The sequence below is a fragment of the Convolutriloba macropyga genome, chromosome 10 (genome assembly GCF_964194025.1).
Source record: "Convolutriloba macropyga chromosome 10, txConMacr16.3, whole genome shotgun sequence".
Lineage (NCBI taxonomy): Eukaryota > Metazoa > Xenacoelomorpha > Acoela > Convolutidae > Convolutriloba > Convolutriloba macropyga.
In genome coordinates, this window is record NC_134477.1 from 35981185 (window position 1) to 35996595 (window position 15411).

The 15411-nt window shown below is 37.6% G+C and overlaps 1 protein-coding gene across 1 annotated transcript; it reads left to right on the plus strand.

The window, feature by feature from the left end:
• Window positions 1-273: 273 nt before the first annotated feature.
• LOC142348009 (uncharacterized) lies at window positions 274-8862 on the plus strand. Its single transcript, XM_075399174.1, has 5 exons — window positions 274-379; window positions 6829-6904; window positions 7774-7792; window positions 8124-8162; window positions 8800-8862. The coding sequence occupies exons 1-5, from the start codon at window positions 274-276 to the stop codon at window positions 8860-8862; spliced, it is 303 nt and encodes a 100-aa protein (XP_075255289.1).
• The last annotated feature ends 6549 nt before the right edge of the window (window positions 8863-15411 follow it).

Consider the following 15411-nt stretch of genomic DNA (forward strand, 5'->3'; position numbering starts at 1 on the left):
TAAAATTGAACGAAAGTATCCAAAGAATTCACCACAAAAGCAAAGCCAAGTATACACGACAACAGCGGGTTCGATGCAAGTCAATGAAATTATTTATCACACGCCTGTTCCAAAGCTAACAAAACAGCCAATTTTAGCGCCTGGTACACCTTTATTGTCCAAAATGCCTTCCCTAAAGCGTATGCGTGACAATTTCGAGAACAGCGACTATACCAATTTAATGGAGGAACTAAAAAGCAGGAGAGCTGAAAAGACGAATTGATTGATTTTGTTATGGGTCTCATAAGTGGTTCGCCGAATGCTAAAGAGACTATTCTTGCTGATATTGAGGAACAGCCGTTTCGGAGCGAAGAGTGCTGTGAGAGTCTGGAACATAAGAGTTCTCCCCTTAGATTAAATAAAGCGACCAAAATTAGATCTGCTTCAAATCACTTCAAAATTTTACACCTAAATACTAAATCCATTAAAAAAGATCATGAAGAATTAGAGGCACTGATATCTTGTTTTGAGTCTCCGCCTTCCATCATATAGTTAACAGAATCTTGGCTAACAGTTAATGATGATCCGAATTTTTTCAAGGTAGCAAATTACAATAATTGCTTGTCAAAATCGAGAAGTGGTAGGGGTGGAGGTACTATGATCCAAATAAGTAATGAAGGAACTTGATTGAGGAGCTGAATTGCAAATTGAATGAAAGTCTTTTGGTTCACTTGAAATTCGGAGAGTTAAAGATTGCTCTGTTAGCGGTTTATAATCTCTCCAGAATTAACAAGCAAAATTTCATTTTTGAGCTCGATAAAACATTGGAAAACATCAATGAAAATTATGACAGAATAATTGTTTGTGGGGACTTCAACATCAACGTGCTAGATAAAAAACTGATGACGTCATCATATCTATCGACTATCCAATCAAATTGTTTTCAACTATGTTGTCGTGAGCCAACTCGCATCAGTCGAAAAACCTCGACTTGTTTGGATCACTTTTTCGTAAAAATTTTAAGGATTCAGAAAACTATTGTAATGGAGGATCACAATTATTGCGATAACTTTCCTATTGTGATGGAATTTGAGAAGATTAGCAAAAGTTGTTCTCCAGAAATTGGTTTTCGTGACACCAGTTTTTTAAAATCGTTGAGTAGAATGTCTTCTTTTCTTGATAACCTTTCTAAATCACTAGCTACAGTAAGATACCAGGAAACGGAAAGTATAAACTGTGCTTTTGACAGATTTCAAAATACTTTTAAAGAAACATTAGCAATGTTTGCAACATATCGGAGGTCAAGCAGGAATACAATTAAAAAACGTAATTGGTTTGATAAAAATATGAAAAATTTGATTCGCAAAAGAAACCAATCACACAAGTCATGGAAAAGGGAACGTCAGAACAACCAAGAATTTGAGAAATTTAAAGCAGTACGATCTAAAGTGGAGAAAACATTCAAAGCCAAAAGGAATTCTTACTATGAGCAAAAGTTCTCAAAATGCATCGGAGACTCAAAACAAGTTTATAAATTTTTAAATGAGCTTAAGGGAGTTGCTATTCTAAAGTTCCTTACCTAATAAAAGATGGTAGAAGAATTGATGATAATCTAGATGTTGCAAACGAGCTCAACACTTTTTTGTAGGTATAGGACAGAAACTAAAAGCAGACATTCCAAATAAGGTTTTTGTTAATCCTGAGGTTAATATTTTGCAGAGCATGTGGCTTTATGAAACAAATTGAAACGAAATCTTGCACATAATTGAGGATCTCAAAGAAAAGTCATCTTTGGGAGTTGATGATATTAGTACGATTTTGATTAAGAAAACAGGTTTCTTAATCTGCAAGCATCTGGTTCATCTCGTAAATAAATCTTTTAAAGACGGTAAATTTCCAAGTATTCTAAAACAAGCTAAAATTGTACCTCTGCACAAGGCAGGGTCGAAAGACGAAATAAATAACTATCGACCATTTTCGCTTCTCATTGTGTGGAGTAAAGTTTTTGAACGCGTTATGTATAATCGAATTTATACTTACCTTGAATTTTTCGGTTTGTTCGATCATAATCAATTTGGTTTTCAAAAAAATATAGCACTATTGATGCCATTGCAAAATTAACAGAAACAGTTCGTGAGAGCCGCAATTGTCAGGTAGCCACATCTTTTACTGACTTAAGAATGGCTTTTGACACTATAGACTACCAAATCCTAATACAAAAGCTTGAACTACATGTTATAAGAGGAGTTTGCCTAAGATGGATTAGTGATTATTTAATGGAAAGACAGCAAGGTGTTTCAGTCAATAATTGCAACTCCAGCTGGCTGAAGTTAAACTGTGGTGTTCCACAAGGCTCGATTCTTGGCCCACTACTTTTTTTAATATACATAATTGACCTTCCAGACGTGTGCCAAGTCTTCAGAACTTTTCTCTTCGCAGATGATACCAACTTAACAGCAGTCAATAGTGTTCTTGAATCAATTCAAAAGGATTTGGTCAATGTAGAGAAATGGCTCAACGCCAACAAGCTGTCTCTTAATCCTGAAAAAAGTTGTCAAATATGTATTGAAATAGGAAAAAGTGCCTCTAATTTCAATAGCTTTTCCGTATTTAAAATAAATTCTGTTAATATACTTGAGTCGGAAAGCTGCAAGAATCTCGGAGTGCGTTTGGATAAAAAATTGAAATTCACAGAGCACATTGAGGATGTGAAGAAAAAGTTAGCAATGCAGTGCGGAATAGTGTCAAAATTAGGGCATTATGTACCAAAACGTGTTTTTCTTCAATTTTATTCATCAATTATCAAACCAATCATTCAACATGGTGTGCTGATATATGGATGTGTAAGCTGTACTTCCCTTCAACCTTTAGTTCTATTGCAAAAAAGATTCTGAGGCTCATTTTGTTCCAGAAATACACAGAAAATGTAACAAAGGTTTTTGAGAAATACAAGGTCTTAACTGCTCACAAATTGCATATTTACAAGCTTCTCAAATTTGTAATAAAAACAGTAAATAAAATGCACACAGATACATATCTTAATGAGTTATTTTCTTTCGAATCCCCATCAAAAAATTCCACAAGAAGATCGCTGAAATGGTTTTTGAAAGTACCAAAGTGTAAACGAAAGTTCGAAAGGAATTCATTGAAATACAGAGGTGCCAAATTACTTAATCTTTTTTATTGAAAAGAATGTGTTACCATCAAACTATAATGAGCTTTCTAGTTTTTCGTTTATCAGTCTGGTGCACAAGATTAGAGACAATTACATTTTATCGATTTATGAATTAATAAAAACAATCTTCTCCTAATTACGACTTTGTGTACACCTTTTGCGGATTTTTTTTAAAGTTATTAAAAAGACAACACAAAAACATTCAATTTGCTGTCGCCGGGGTTTTTTAAAGGAATAAAAAATTGTAAGTTCTCCGAATGCTTGATGTCTCAGTCTTTGATAAAATTTTTATAGTTTTTTAAGAGAAAACTTGAACTGTAGTTTCTAGCTTTTTGCTTGTTGTCATTGTTTTTAAAGACATTGATACACAGTCAATTCTTAAAATTGCTGACATTGATAGTTGTTTGGCTTATCTGATTGCGACATAAAAATTAGTTGTATCAGTGTAAGATCTAAGTAAAGAAATATGGCTATCTCAGTTCCAATCGTGAGTTACTCATAATTCGTTCATTTTCAGTAAAAGAACTCCAAATTACTTATCGTTAAAAAAATTGAGTTTGTGAATATTTTTGTTGGCGTTCCAATGCTCATGGCGCATCTCTCTATTGACTGGAGCCTAAGGAGTATTTAGTCATCAAACTTTTATAGGAATTAATTATAATTCATGCGACTAGATCTTATTTGAATAGCCCATCTGAGAGCCTCGCTTACTCCGTCCCGAGAGCCTCAAGTCTCTATTTACCATCATTTGGGACAAGCAGAACATGTGATCTGAACCGGACATTTAGTATAGTCACTCGTTATCATTTAGCTCTGCTCTCACTGTTGCCACACTAGTCTGATTTATATTTTTGTTACTTTTACGACATCATTTTGTCTGGATGTGCACTGTTTCTTTTCGGTTGTTCTTCTCTTCAGGTACTAATTTTGTGCAGGAATCACAAACAGTTCTCTCATCCACTCCCAACAACTTTTAGCCATACAGTGCAGCAATAATCTTCAGTTCTTTCACACCACGACCTTAGGAGCCATGCTTATGATACATCCAATCACGCCATCTTACTTTCATACCTCATCTGATAATGCAGATGTATCCATTTATTTATTATATAATACCACTGTACCCTTTAGTTTTAAATGATTCCCGCGTTGCTCTCGTGCCATTCTGATCTTTTATCAATAAATGAAAGTGCAGCTTTAAATTAGATTTTTCTCGGAAGTGTGTCCGCTGATGTTGGTCGGCACCAACAAAATTTGTGTTTTAGTTTGTACTGGGATGGTTTGCAATCGCACTCAACCTATACATTATAATCTGTTTCGTATTGACACCCAAAATAAGAAAATTACCATTCGTTCCTGTAATTTTTCAAGCTACAATTGACCTAATTGGACCTGGCCTTTCATTCACACTCCGCTCTCTCTGTTTTGTGACCTACAATTATCTGGAATACCGAGACGATTCCGAATATGTTACAATTCCAAAAATGGTTGAACAGCTATTTCTTGGACGTGAAGAATTTGCTCAGAACATTCTTAATTTTTACTACAAACGCCCATGTGTCCATAAGTTTTTGGAGTTATACCTCAATGAGAGCTCGACAGGAATTTGCATTTTAGTGTTAGCCACAGAAAGATTTATTTTGACTGTGTTTCCTTTCAGAGCCAAAATAATTCTTCAACGAAGGAACCGGATTATAATATACAGTTCTGTATTGGTGATTTTGATCCTGACATCTGGTTTGTTTTTTGTCAATCACGAAAAAGCATTACTGGGCAATATTGTAAATACGGATAGAACCTGTATACATAGCCGCTCAGAGCAATTTCAAGGTTCCATTTTCTGGCTGAAAGTTACTTTTTACTATTTACTCCCGGCTATTTTGGCATTTGCCATGTACGTCCGGATAATCTTGACTTTGCTCAATTCTAAGAGAAACAAAACGCGGAATGTCAACTTAAGCATTGCTTTCTGCATCAGTTACTTTTTCTGGATCTTACTCTGGCTCCCGCATTATTGGGTGAGATTCATGGAAAAATACTACTTCGAGCACATTGTTGTGAACGTTCAATGGTTCCCCAGTCAAATTAGGACGGTTATCTTGCAAGATCTTGCAAGATTCTTGCAAGAATCTTGCAAGATTACGCATCATCTTGCAAGATCTTGCAAGATTCTTGCAAGATCTTGCAAGATAACCGTCCGATTTGCAAGAGTCTTGCAAGATAACCGTCTATCTTGTAAGACTCTTGCAAGATAACCGTCTTGCAAGAAGCGCCGGAAACGTGCCTTAGCTGCTGCATGGGCCTCTTTGGCTTCTTTGAAGATTAGAGAATAGGATTCGACCTATTCTCTAACCGTCAAAGAAAAGAAGAGAGACCCTAAAATTGCTAAGGCTAAAACGTATAAATAGGAACATCATCTTAAATGCGCAGAAGGGGTCACAGAAAGGGCAGGGGGTTTTTTGCGCTGCAGCAGGGGTCACAGAAAGGGCAGGGGGTTTGTGTGCTGCAAAAGAAAGCAAACAAATATAAATAAGAACATCAGCAAAACACAAGCACATGAGAGGGGGCACAGAAAAGGGCGGGGGTGAAGCACGAAAGAAAAGGAGCGAAAGAGAGAAGGGTGGGGGCTGAACACACACAAACAAAAGAAAAGCACATCGCCATAGGCGAAAGGGGATGGGAAGAAAACAGCAAGGGGGAAAAACAGAAGAGGCGAGCGAGCGAACAAGCGGCGGCGAACGAACAACCGGCGGCGAGCGAGCAAGCAAAACCGAGCAAACGAAGACGAGCGAACGAGAACGAGCTGGCAGAACGAGCAACCGACGACGAGCGAGCGAGAACGAGCGCGAAAAGGAGCGAGAGTGCTGAAGCGAGCGAGAGCGAAACGAGAACAAAAAACTCACAAAAAAGAACAAAAAACAAAAAAAAATTGCCCGTAAGGCAGAGCACGCGCAGGCGCGCGCGCAAGCGAGAGAGAGAGAGAGAGAGAGAGAGAATGAGAGTGAGAGAGAGAGAGAGAGAGAGAGAAAGTGTGTGAGAGAGAGAGAGAGAGCGAGAGAGAGAGAGAATGAGAGTGTGTGAGAGAGAGAGAAAGTGAGAGCGAAAGAAAAAGAAAAACGAAAGAAGGAGAGAGAGAGATAGAGATAGAGAGAGAGAGAAAGTCAAAGAGCGAGAGGGAGAGAGAGACAAAGAAAAACAAAGAATAAAGAAGGAAAGAGAAGAGAGAGGAGGGAGAGATGAGAGAGATACCGAGAGAGAGAGAGAGAGAGAAAGAGTGTGTGTGAGAGAGAGCGAAAGAAAAACAAAAAACGAAAGAAGGAAAGAGAGAGAGAGAGAGGGAGAAAGAGCAAGAGAGAATGAGAGTGTGTGTGTGTGTGAGAGAGAGAGAGAGAGAGAAAGAGCGAGAGAAAAACAAAAAGAAACGAAAGAAGGAAAGAGAGAAAAAGAGCGAGAGGGAGAGAGAGACAAAGAAAAACAAAGAATAAAGAAAGAGAAGAGAGGGGAGAGAGAGATGAGAGAGATACCGAGAGAGAGAGAGAGAGAGAGAGAGAGAGAGAGAAAGAGAGAGGGAGGGAGAGAGAGAGAGAGAGAGAGAGAGAGAGAGAGAGAGAGAGAGCGAGAGAGCGAGAAAGAGAGAGAGATACCGAGAGAGAGAGAGAGAGAAAGAGTGACAGAGGGAAAACGAGAGAGCGAGAGAAAGAGAGAGAGAGAGAGAGAGAGAGAGAGAGAGAGAGAGGGAGAGAGAGAGAGGCAAAAAAAGAGAAAAGATAGAAAATCAATGATCATTTTTATTGGATTTCATCACTATATGCGCTCAGAAAACTGGATGTTTCCATCATAGCGCATCTAGGAAACCATAATAAAAACAAGAGCAGAAACTGCGAAACAAGAAAGACCAAACAGTATAATCAACGAGAAAAACAAGAGAGAGAGAGAGAGAGAGATAGAGAGGCAAAAAAGAAAAGCGATAACAGTAAATCAGAAATTTATAATCATTGATAATGAGTTCTGTGGGATTTCATCACCGTCAGCGCTCAGAAAACTGGATAATCTCATCATAGCGCATCCAAGGAACTATAATAAAAAGCAAGCGAACCCGCAAACCTAGGAAGACCAAAAAGTATAGAGACAAAGAAGAGTGAAGAGAGCCAGAAAAAAAGAGGCAAAAGTGATAGCAATATATCCGAAATTTGTAATCATTGATAATGATTTCTGAGGGTTTTCATCACTGCCAGCGCTCAGAAAACTGAATGTTCTCATCATAGCACATCTATGGAACCATAAAGGAAAAAAAAACAAGCAGAACCTGCAAAACAAGGAAAACCAGAAAGCCTAGGGACAAAAAAGCCACTAGAGCACCAGACAAAAAGTAAATCAGACAAACACAATAGAACAAAAAACAGCAGAGAAGAAAAGCATGAGAGAAGAGAGACCACAGGAGAGAGAGAGAGGCAAAAAGAAAAGCGATAGCAGTAAATCAGAAATTTGAAATCATTGATAATGATTTCTGTGGGATTTCATCACTGTCAGCGCTCAGAAAACTGGATGTTCCCATCATAGCGCATTTATGAAACCATAAAGAAAAAAACAAGCAGAACCTGCAAAACAAGAAAGACCAGAAAGCATAGGGACAAAGAAGCCACTAGAGAACCACAGAGAAAAAATAAATCAGACAAACACAAAACGAGACAGAGAGAGGCAAAAAAGAAAAGCGAAAGAAGTAAATCAGAAATTTATAATCATTGATAATGATTTGTGTGGTAGTTCATCACTGTCAGCGCTCAGAAAACTGGATGTTCCCATCATAGCGCATCTATGGAACCACAAAGAAGAAAACAAGCAGAACCTGCAAAACAAGGAAGACCAGAAAGCATAGTGGCAAAGAAGCCACTAGAGAACCAGAGGAAAAATAAATCAGACAAACACAAGAGAACGAAAAAAACCAGAAAAGAAAAACATGAGAGAAGAGAGAGAGAGAGAGAGAGAGAGAGACAAAGAGAGGCAAAAAAGAAAAGCGAAAGGAGTAAATCAGAAATTTGTAATCATTGATAATGATTTGTGTGGTAGTTCATCACTGTCAGCGCTCAGAAAACTGGATGTTCCCATCATAGCGCATCTATGGAACCACAAAGAAGAAAACAAGCAGAACCTGCAAAACAAGGAAGACCAGAAAGCATAGTGGCAAAGAAGCCACTAGAGAACCAGAGGAAAAATAAATCAGACAAACACAAGAGAACGAAAAAAACCAGAAAAGAAAAACATGAGAGAAGAGAGAGAGAGAGAGAGAGAGAGAGAGAGAGAGACAAAGAGAGGCAAAAAAGAAAAGCGAAAGGAGTAAATCAGAAATTTGTAATCATTGATAATGATTTGTGTGGTAGTTCATCACTGTCAGCGCTCAGAAAACTGGATGTTCCCATCATAGCGCATCTATGGAACCACAAAGAAGAAAACAAGCAGAACCTGCACAACAAGGAAGACCAGAAAGCATAGTGACAAAGAAGCCACTAGAGAACCAGAGGAAAAATAAATCAGACAAACACAACAGAACGAAAAAAAAAACAGCAGAGAAGAAAAACATGAGAAGAGAGACCACAAGAGAGAGAGAGAGAGAGAGAGAGAGAGAGACAGGGAGTGAGAGAGAGAGAGACAGGGAGAGAGAGAGAGAGAGAGAGAGAGAGAGAGAGAGAGGCAAAAAAGACAAGCGATAGCAGTAAATCAGAAATTTGTAATCATTGATAATGATTTCTAAGGGATTTCATCATTGTCAGCGCTCAGAAAACTGAATGTTCCCATCATAGCGCATCTATGGAACCATAAAGAAAAAAAACAAGCAGAACCTGCAAAACAAGGAGGACCAGAAAGCATAGGGACAAGCAAGCGACTAAAGAGCCACAGAGAAAAAATAAATCAGACAAACACAATAGAATAAAAAACAGCAGAGAAGAAAAACATGAGAGAAGAGAGAGAGAGAGAGAGAGAGAGAGAGAGACAGAGAGGCAAAAAAGAAGAGATAGCAGTAAATCAGAAATTTGTAATCATTGATAATGATTTCTGTGGTATTTCATCACTGTCAGCGCTCAGAAAATTGGATGTTCCCATCATAGCGCATCTATGGAACCAAAGAAAAAAAACAAGCAGAACCTGCAAAACCAGGAAGACCAGAAAGCATAGGGACAAGCAAGCGACTAAAGAGCCAACGAGAAAAAAATCAGACAAAAAGAGAAAACAGCAGAGAAAAAACATGAGAGAAAAGAGATTTCTGCCATCTATCTTGAATCAAGGAGGCAGAGAAAAAGAGCCGAATTTTTCTCTTATAGTGACAACGCTTTTCGCATTATAAAAACAACAAACAAGGAGAAGCAAACATAACGTGCAATAAAAACAAAGAACCCGGATCTCCATCCGGTTTCAAACGTAATGAAAAAAAGCATCACAACCAAAAAAATTTCTGCCATGTATCATGATTCAACTCGGCAGATCAACTTAACAGGCGTCAAGAAAAAAATGGCTATCAGTTTTGTTCGCCAACAAGCCAAGAAAACTAATATACACACATAATACGACTATTGGTTTTCTCACAGCACTTCTATATTTCACAAATGAAAACCAGAAGACAACAAAAGAACTCATATTAAAAAAAAACAATTTCTGTCAGTATTTCATAAGTCAAAATAGAACATTGAAACTATCAGGATGCTCATACACTAATTGAATCACAGATCTCCACAACATAAAAAAACAGAACTCAAACTTTGCCATTCGGATAACAGAGCTTTCGAAAGCATATAAAAAACAACAATGAACATTATAGGCAAGTATAGCAAACATCAATTCAAAGAAACAAACTCTGAGAGACTGGATCTCCAACCAGCCTCAAAAATTTACTTCAACAAAAATGAAGGGAGTCAACAATCAATTAACTCAACCAAAAGAACAATAACAAATCGAATAATTTAAAAGCGATTAGAAATGGTTCTATTAAGCAAAGCAAGAACTTCTAGACGGCCATTTCGGTTCAAATGACAAGTATCAATTGAGTTAAAGTGCTTGTTTTTCAGTTTTGGAGGAACAAATTTCTGCTGCAACTGATCGAACAAAAGTTTATTTGTCTCTTCAACCAAATTACTTTCAACGTCTCTTCGTTTCCAGACACCAACAACAAACACTTCGGTTCCGTACCAAGCAACACAGCGCGCAAAACTTACGAGGTTAAACATAATTTCGAACGGGGACTTTGCCTTTATATCTCTATATTCAGTGAGATCATTACTACCCACTGCAACGACAACATAGTTATATTGTCTTGCTGTCAAGCTCACGTTTGGTCCAAGCTCGTTGCTTCTCATACCGCCAAACGCAAGTACATCGATTTGATGCTGTCGAAGAAGTGGATCAACTTGAATATCGTTTCTCAGATTTCGAATATTTGAATCGCCAATAAGAAGGATAGAACTAAACACACAAAAAAAACATAAATACAAGAAACAAATTGGGCATACATTAAACAAATTTAGAAATTAAAGAGCAAAGACAAAGACTGAGACAGTCAAAACCGCTAATCATTTGAAGAACTTAAAAAATCTTATGCTGAATCGACTCGTTATAAGAGAAAACTGAATTATAGAAAACGAAGAGCAATGAGTGAAATTTATTCAAAGGCCACTTACAGAAGGAAGATGAAGCAATCTGGATTTTGTTGAACCATGTGTCAAATTGGTCCCTAAACAATGCTAGCGCAGTATCGATGAATCCAGAAATCGTTTGACTGAGTGAAATATTAAGTGCATTCAATAAAATGGCCGGAGAAAAAACTACTTGATAAAAAATATTGCTTCTCCAAGCAATATTTCAAAAAAAAACTGGCATCTGATTCTCCAATCAAATGCAAAGCACCTAATTGTGCTCAAACCCCTCTTTAAGCACACTAACTCGTAGGCAACTGTCCAAAGGCAGTACAACTGTTTTGAAGTTTATTTTACTAACATCAAGTAAATTAAGAGAACTCAACTCACTTAACTCAAAGCAGTAATTAAAGGAGGCATTAGTTATGTCGGGTAAAATATTTAGTTCTTTCACAGTCAGAAATTTTCCAGCAATAGCAAAAACAGAGTCTGAAAATTTAGCAAAACAATCAACTTTAACAAAGGTCTCATCTTTCAATTGAAACACACATTCACTTAAATTGCCGTTTAATCTAGTATACGAAACAGAACAAAACTTTTTCCCGAGATAATTAACATGCCGAGAAAACACTATTTCAATATTTTTTTCACGGCAAAAATTCTTTGCTTCTTCTGTAAGTTTTGTAAAATTATCGAGGCAAGTGATCTTAGCTGCCTTTTCCTCTTGTAAATATTCTCCGTAAGCAATTTGGTGTCGCAAAAACCTGTCGACCATCTTTTCAGGATTTTTTATTGTCCCCGATAAAGCTGAAAGTAGTTGATGGTTAGCCGATTCGAAACAAAAAGCTGAAAACAACCAAAGAGGACCATTTCGGCGCACCTGTTCGACTAAATGACGCATTGTATGGAAATTATAGGACTGCGCGTCAGCTCCATATAACTCAACAAAATTTTTGAAAAAATTTTTGATTAAAGAATCGGCTTTTTCTAAATTTTGTGTTTCAAAGTTAAAATCAGATAGCAGACGTACAGCAAAACTTAATTTACAGAAGCTTAGATAATGCTATGCAGACACTCCTAAATCGAAAAATACAAGAGGTGCAACATGAAAAAAAAATAATTTAAAATCAAATGCCTTCCAAAAATGAAGTTCCCTAATTTTTCGCGTGCGATGCTGGATGTCAAAAGGAACCATGCATGAAAAAACCCGTTTTTCCAAATCTGCAAGCAAACGGCCTTTAGCTAAAGATATCAAAAATTTTGAGAGAACTTTTCCTGTTCCAAGAAAAACTTGATGCATCGGGTCTATGGTACAATCCCATGGCAAGCAAAAAAATTTATTGAGAGGAGTTTTGGACTTTATCCCGTGCGTGACTACTTTTTGCTCTTCAGCCAGCTCTCCGCATCTAACAAAATGTTCATTTTCGCGAGCAAAGAAAGCTTTCGTTACCTTGAAAAGCATCCGTCTGTTTTCATGCAACCCTTTGATGAAACAATGAGAGCAACTTTCATATCCCATATGCTGCTTCATGCACAAAACATAAGCCCTGGCGGGGGCATCGCAAACTATACTTCGAAATCGAAAACGAAGAGGACCTAAATGATTGTTTGACGTTCCTTTTGACAAATTTTCTAATTCGGAAGAAACGCTTCTTAAGACGTAATTAAAATCGGGCTTTGACTCTCCGTGCCACAAACCAAGAAGACAAATATTAGCATAACTAGCTCTCAAAAGCGGAGGCAAATTATATAATTGAACCCAAAGGGGGCACACTGACAATTTATTTGATTTGAAAACGGGGGCACCGTCGGTATTCAAAACGAGTTGGAGTTCACCGTGACAGAACAAATCAGTTTGCATTTCCCAGCTACAATCATTTGACCACGATTCGTGTATAAAATTCGCATTTCTGCAAGAAATGCGGTTTATCTGAGCAATTAGGTCTACAAATATCATTTTGGATGTGCCTACAGAAGTTATTGTTACGAGGGGTAGATCAGATATAGGAATTTTTGCGAAAACTTGATTCGGTTGAGGAAGAATAGAAGCGATCAATTTTAAAATGTCCCTCTTAGCTATGTCCGAGAGGTGATGCTTGTCATCAATTCGATCAAATCTTTTGTTAAACTCATCTTGTGAAACCTTACAGCCCTCATATAAACCAAAATCTAAGTTGTCAAATAGGGGTGGTTCAATGTGTGTTGGATTTTGTGAATCTGATTCTTCAAAATTAACTAAGTTAACTGGTGAGGAAGCTCGAAAGCTGTTATTGTGCTCAACAATTGGAGAGGAAGTTGAAACTATTGGCTGTGAAAGATCAAGAATTTCGGGAGCAACAGTACTTTCATCATTGAAAGAATTATCTGTAATTAGCGGGGGCTCATCAGAAAACATAGCTCTTCTAGGCGACGCTGGAACTGAACTAAAAAAACTTCCATAGCTAACATAATCCAAAACATCAGAATTTTGTTCCTCAGGAAAAAACATTCTAAATCGAGTGGGGAAACTTTGCCTAGACAAACTTTTGCTCGAGCGAACTGTTGTCTCCTCTGACTTTTGAAGAAAAGCATTTTTGTTATCATTTTTGTCAACTTTTCGTTTTTTGGAGGGAACTTCGGGGAAAGGATTACCATGCATACTTTTATAGGGACACAAGCAAAACTGGTTATTGGGACCAAAAAAAATGATTTTGATAGGAAATAGTTAGCTCTTCTCCTTCCTTTATTTGCCGCAGAGGAACGCAAACCATAATATTTTTAACGTTTACATAGGCAACATTAGGTTTACAAGAGGCATTGATAAAAGAAATGGGACCCAGCATTAGCCACTGCACTCCAACGCGAGAACTTTGTACAATCGAAAAATCATTATAACCTTCTAAAATATCGTCTTCAGGAATACTGACCAAGTAACCAATGACGCCAGGAATTTCTGTGTTGATGTTAATATCATTTCTCGCAAAAAGGCCAATCTGAGAAAAATTTTCTGTGTGCAAGTATCTTACAGGACTGTAAGTCACCCACCGAAGACTTTTGCCGTATTCACAATCCAGAGAGTTTTCAACATCTTGCACAAATGCAGGACAATCAACTTCAATAGAAATTCTATGAGACACCATTTCATTCGAATCGACCCACTTCTGTGTAAGTTTTCCGTCAACGTAAGCCAGTTGCTGCCAAGTCAGTGGTAACTTGCTGATTTGCTGAGCGAGATTGAGGTACTGTTTGTATTTCTTGTGATCAAGAATTGACATTTTAATCTTAAAACGAAGAAAAGTTTAACAATTTGAAGTTAGAACAACCTTTTGTGAAAAACCAAGAAGAAACTTTTGAGAAAAAAACAAGAAGAAAGGGAGTTGAACTGAATTAATCAGAAGCAATTCACAGACAAAATAAGATCTCAAGCAAGAGAGTTTCGATTATGAAATTTTTCATGTCTACCAAGTGAATTGGCGGCGTCCTTGGCGCGTCTTAGAGCATACAGGCTGTTTCCACACAGAAGTTTTACGGCTTCTTAAAAAAAAGACGAATTAAAAAAAAATAATAAATAAATTGACAGCTAAAAAATAAGACCTTTGAAATAAGCCTCGTCCTCAGCTGATGCTAACGTTCGATCAGCAAAATTATGATTGCTTCGCTGACCCAACCAACAAGTGGTCAACCTCTCTTCCTTCGTCAAAATAGACCGAGCTAAAAATCTACCCACTGCAGCGTAGTCATCGCAAGGTCCTTCATAAGACAACAAGTTAACGCCTTTATACATAAGGGTTCTTGTAGGAACCGAGTTCTGTGCGTTCACCTGTCTATCATTCTAAAACACCGCAACAACTTGCAATCATGCTGAAGAAAATTATTATAACACAACCGCAATGTAACAAAAAAACTTACAAGAACTTTCAGACCACGAGATACCTCCATCATTCTGTTCCGCGCATCAACTTCAACGACATTACTTCGTCGAAGCGTTGTTTCTAGAGATTCCATACAAGTATTCAACGAATCAACTGCATCAGGAAATGAGAACATTTCAATCTCTGAAGCATTCAAAAACAAATTCATATACTTTTCAAGCAAACCAATGTCTTTAAAAAAAACGAGAGCAAAACAATAAGTGCGAAAACAAATGAGTGGTCAACAAATGAATTTCTGCAAGAATATCAAAAGAAAACTAACAAAATGAAACAATTGGACCATTATTAAAGCGAAGCTCAAAATTGAGCACCATGACTAGAACGCTTCTCACGAAGGCGCTGGTTAACGAGCTTGAGAATGCTTTGGTATGTTTTAACACTGTATTCCTCTCCAAAGAGATACTTTACAGCCGTTTGATACAAATGGGTACGCTCTGCATCCCCGGCTTTTCTTCCACCTTTATCCGACAGAGTTTTCTTAGGATCGATGCACAATTCTCGCCTCTCATCTTCATCCCACAATGCCTTGACAACATTGTACGCCTTTTCAACTAACGACACACCACCTTGATCGTACAAATTCTTGTCTTTATACATCAGAACCTCATTCTCAGTTTCAATATTTTCCTTCTCCGAAGTAGCCAACTCTGCATGACGCGATATGTACACCGGTGCTTCCGACATGCGATAAATTTCGTCTAGGGCTCTCCTGGAAAATTTCGAC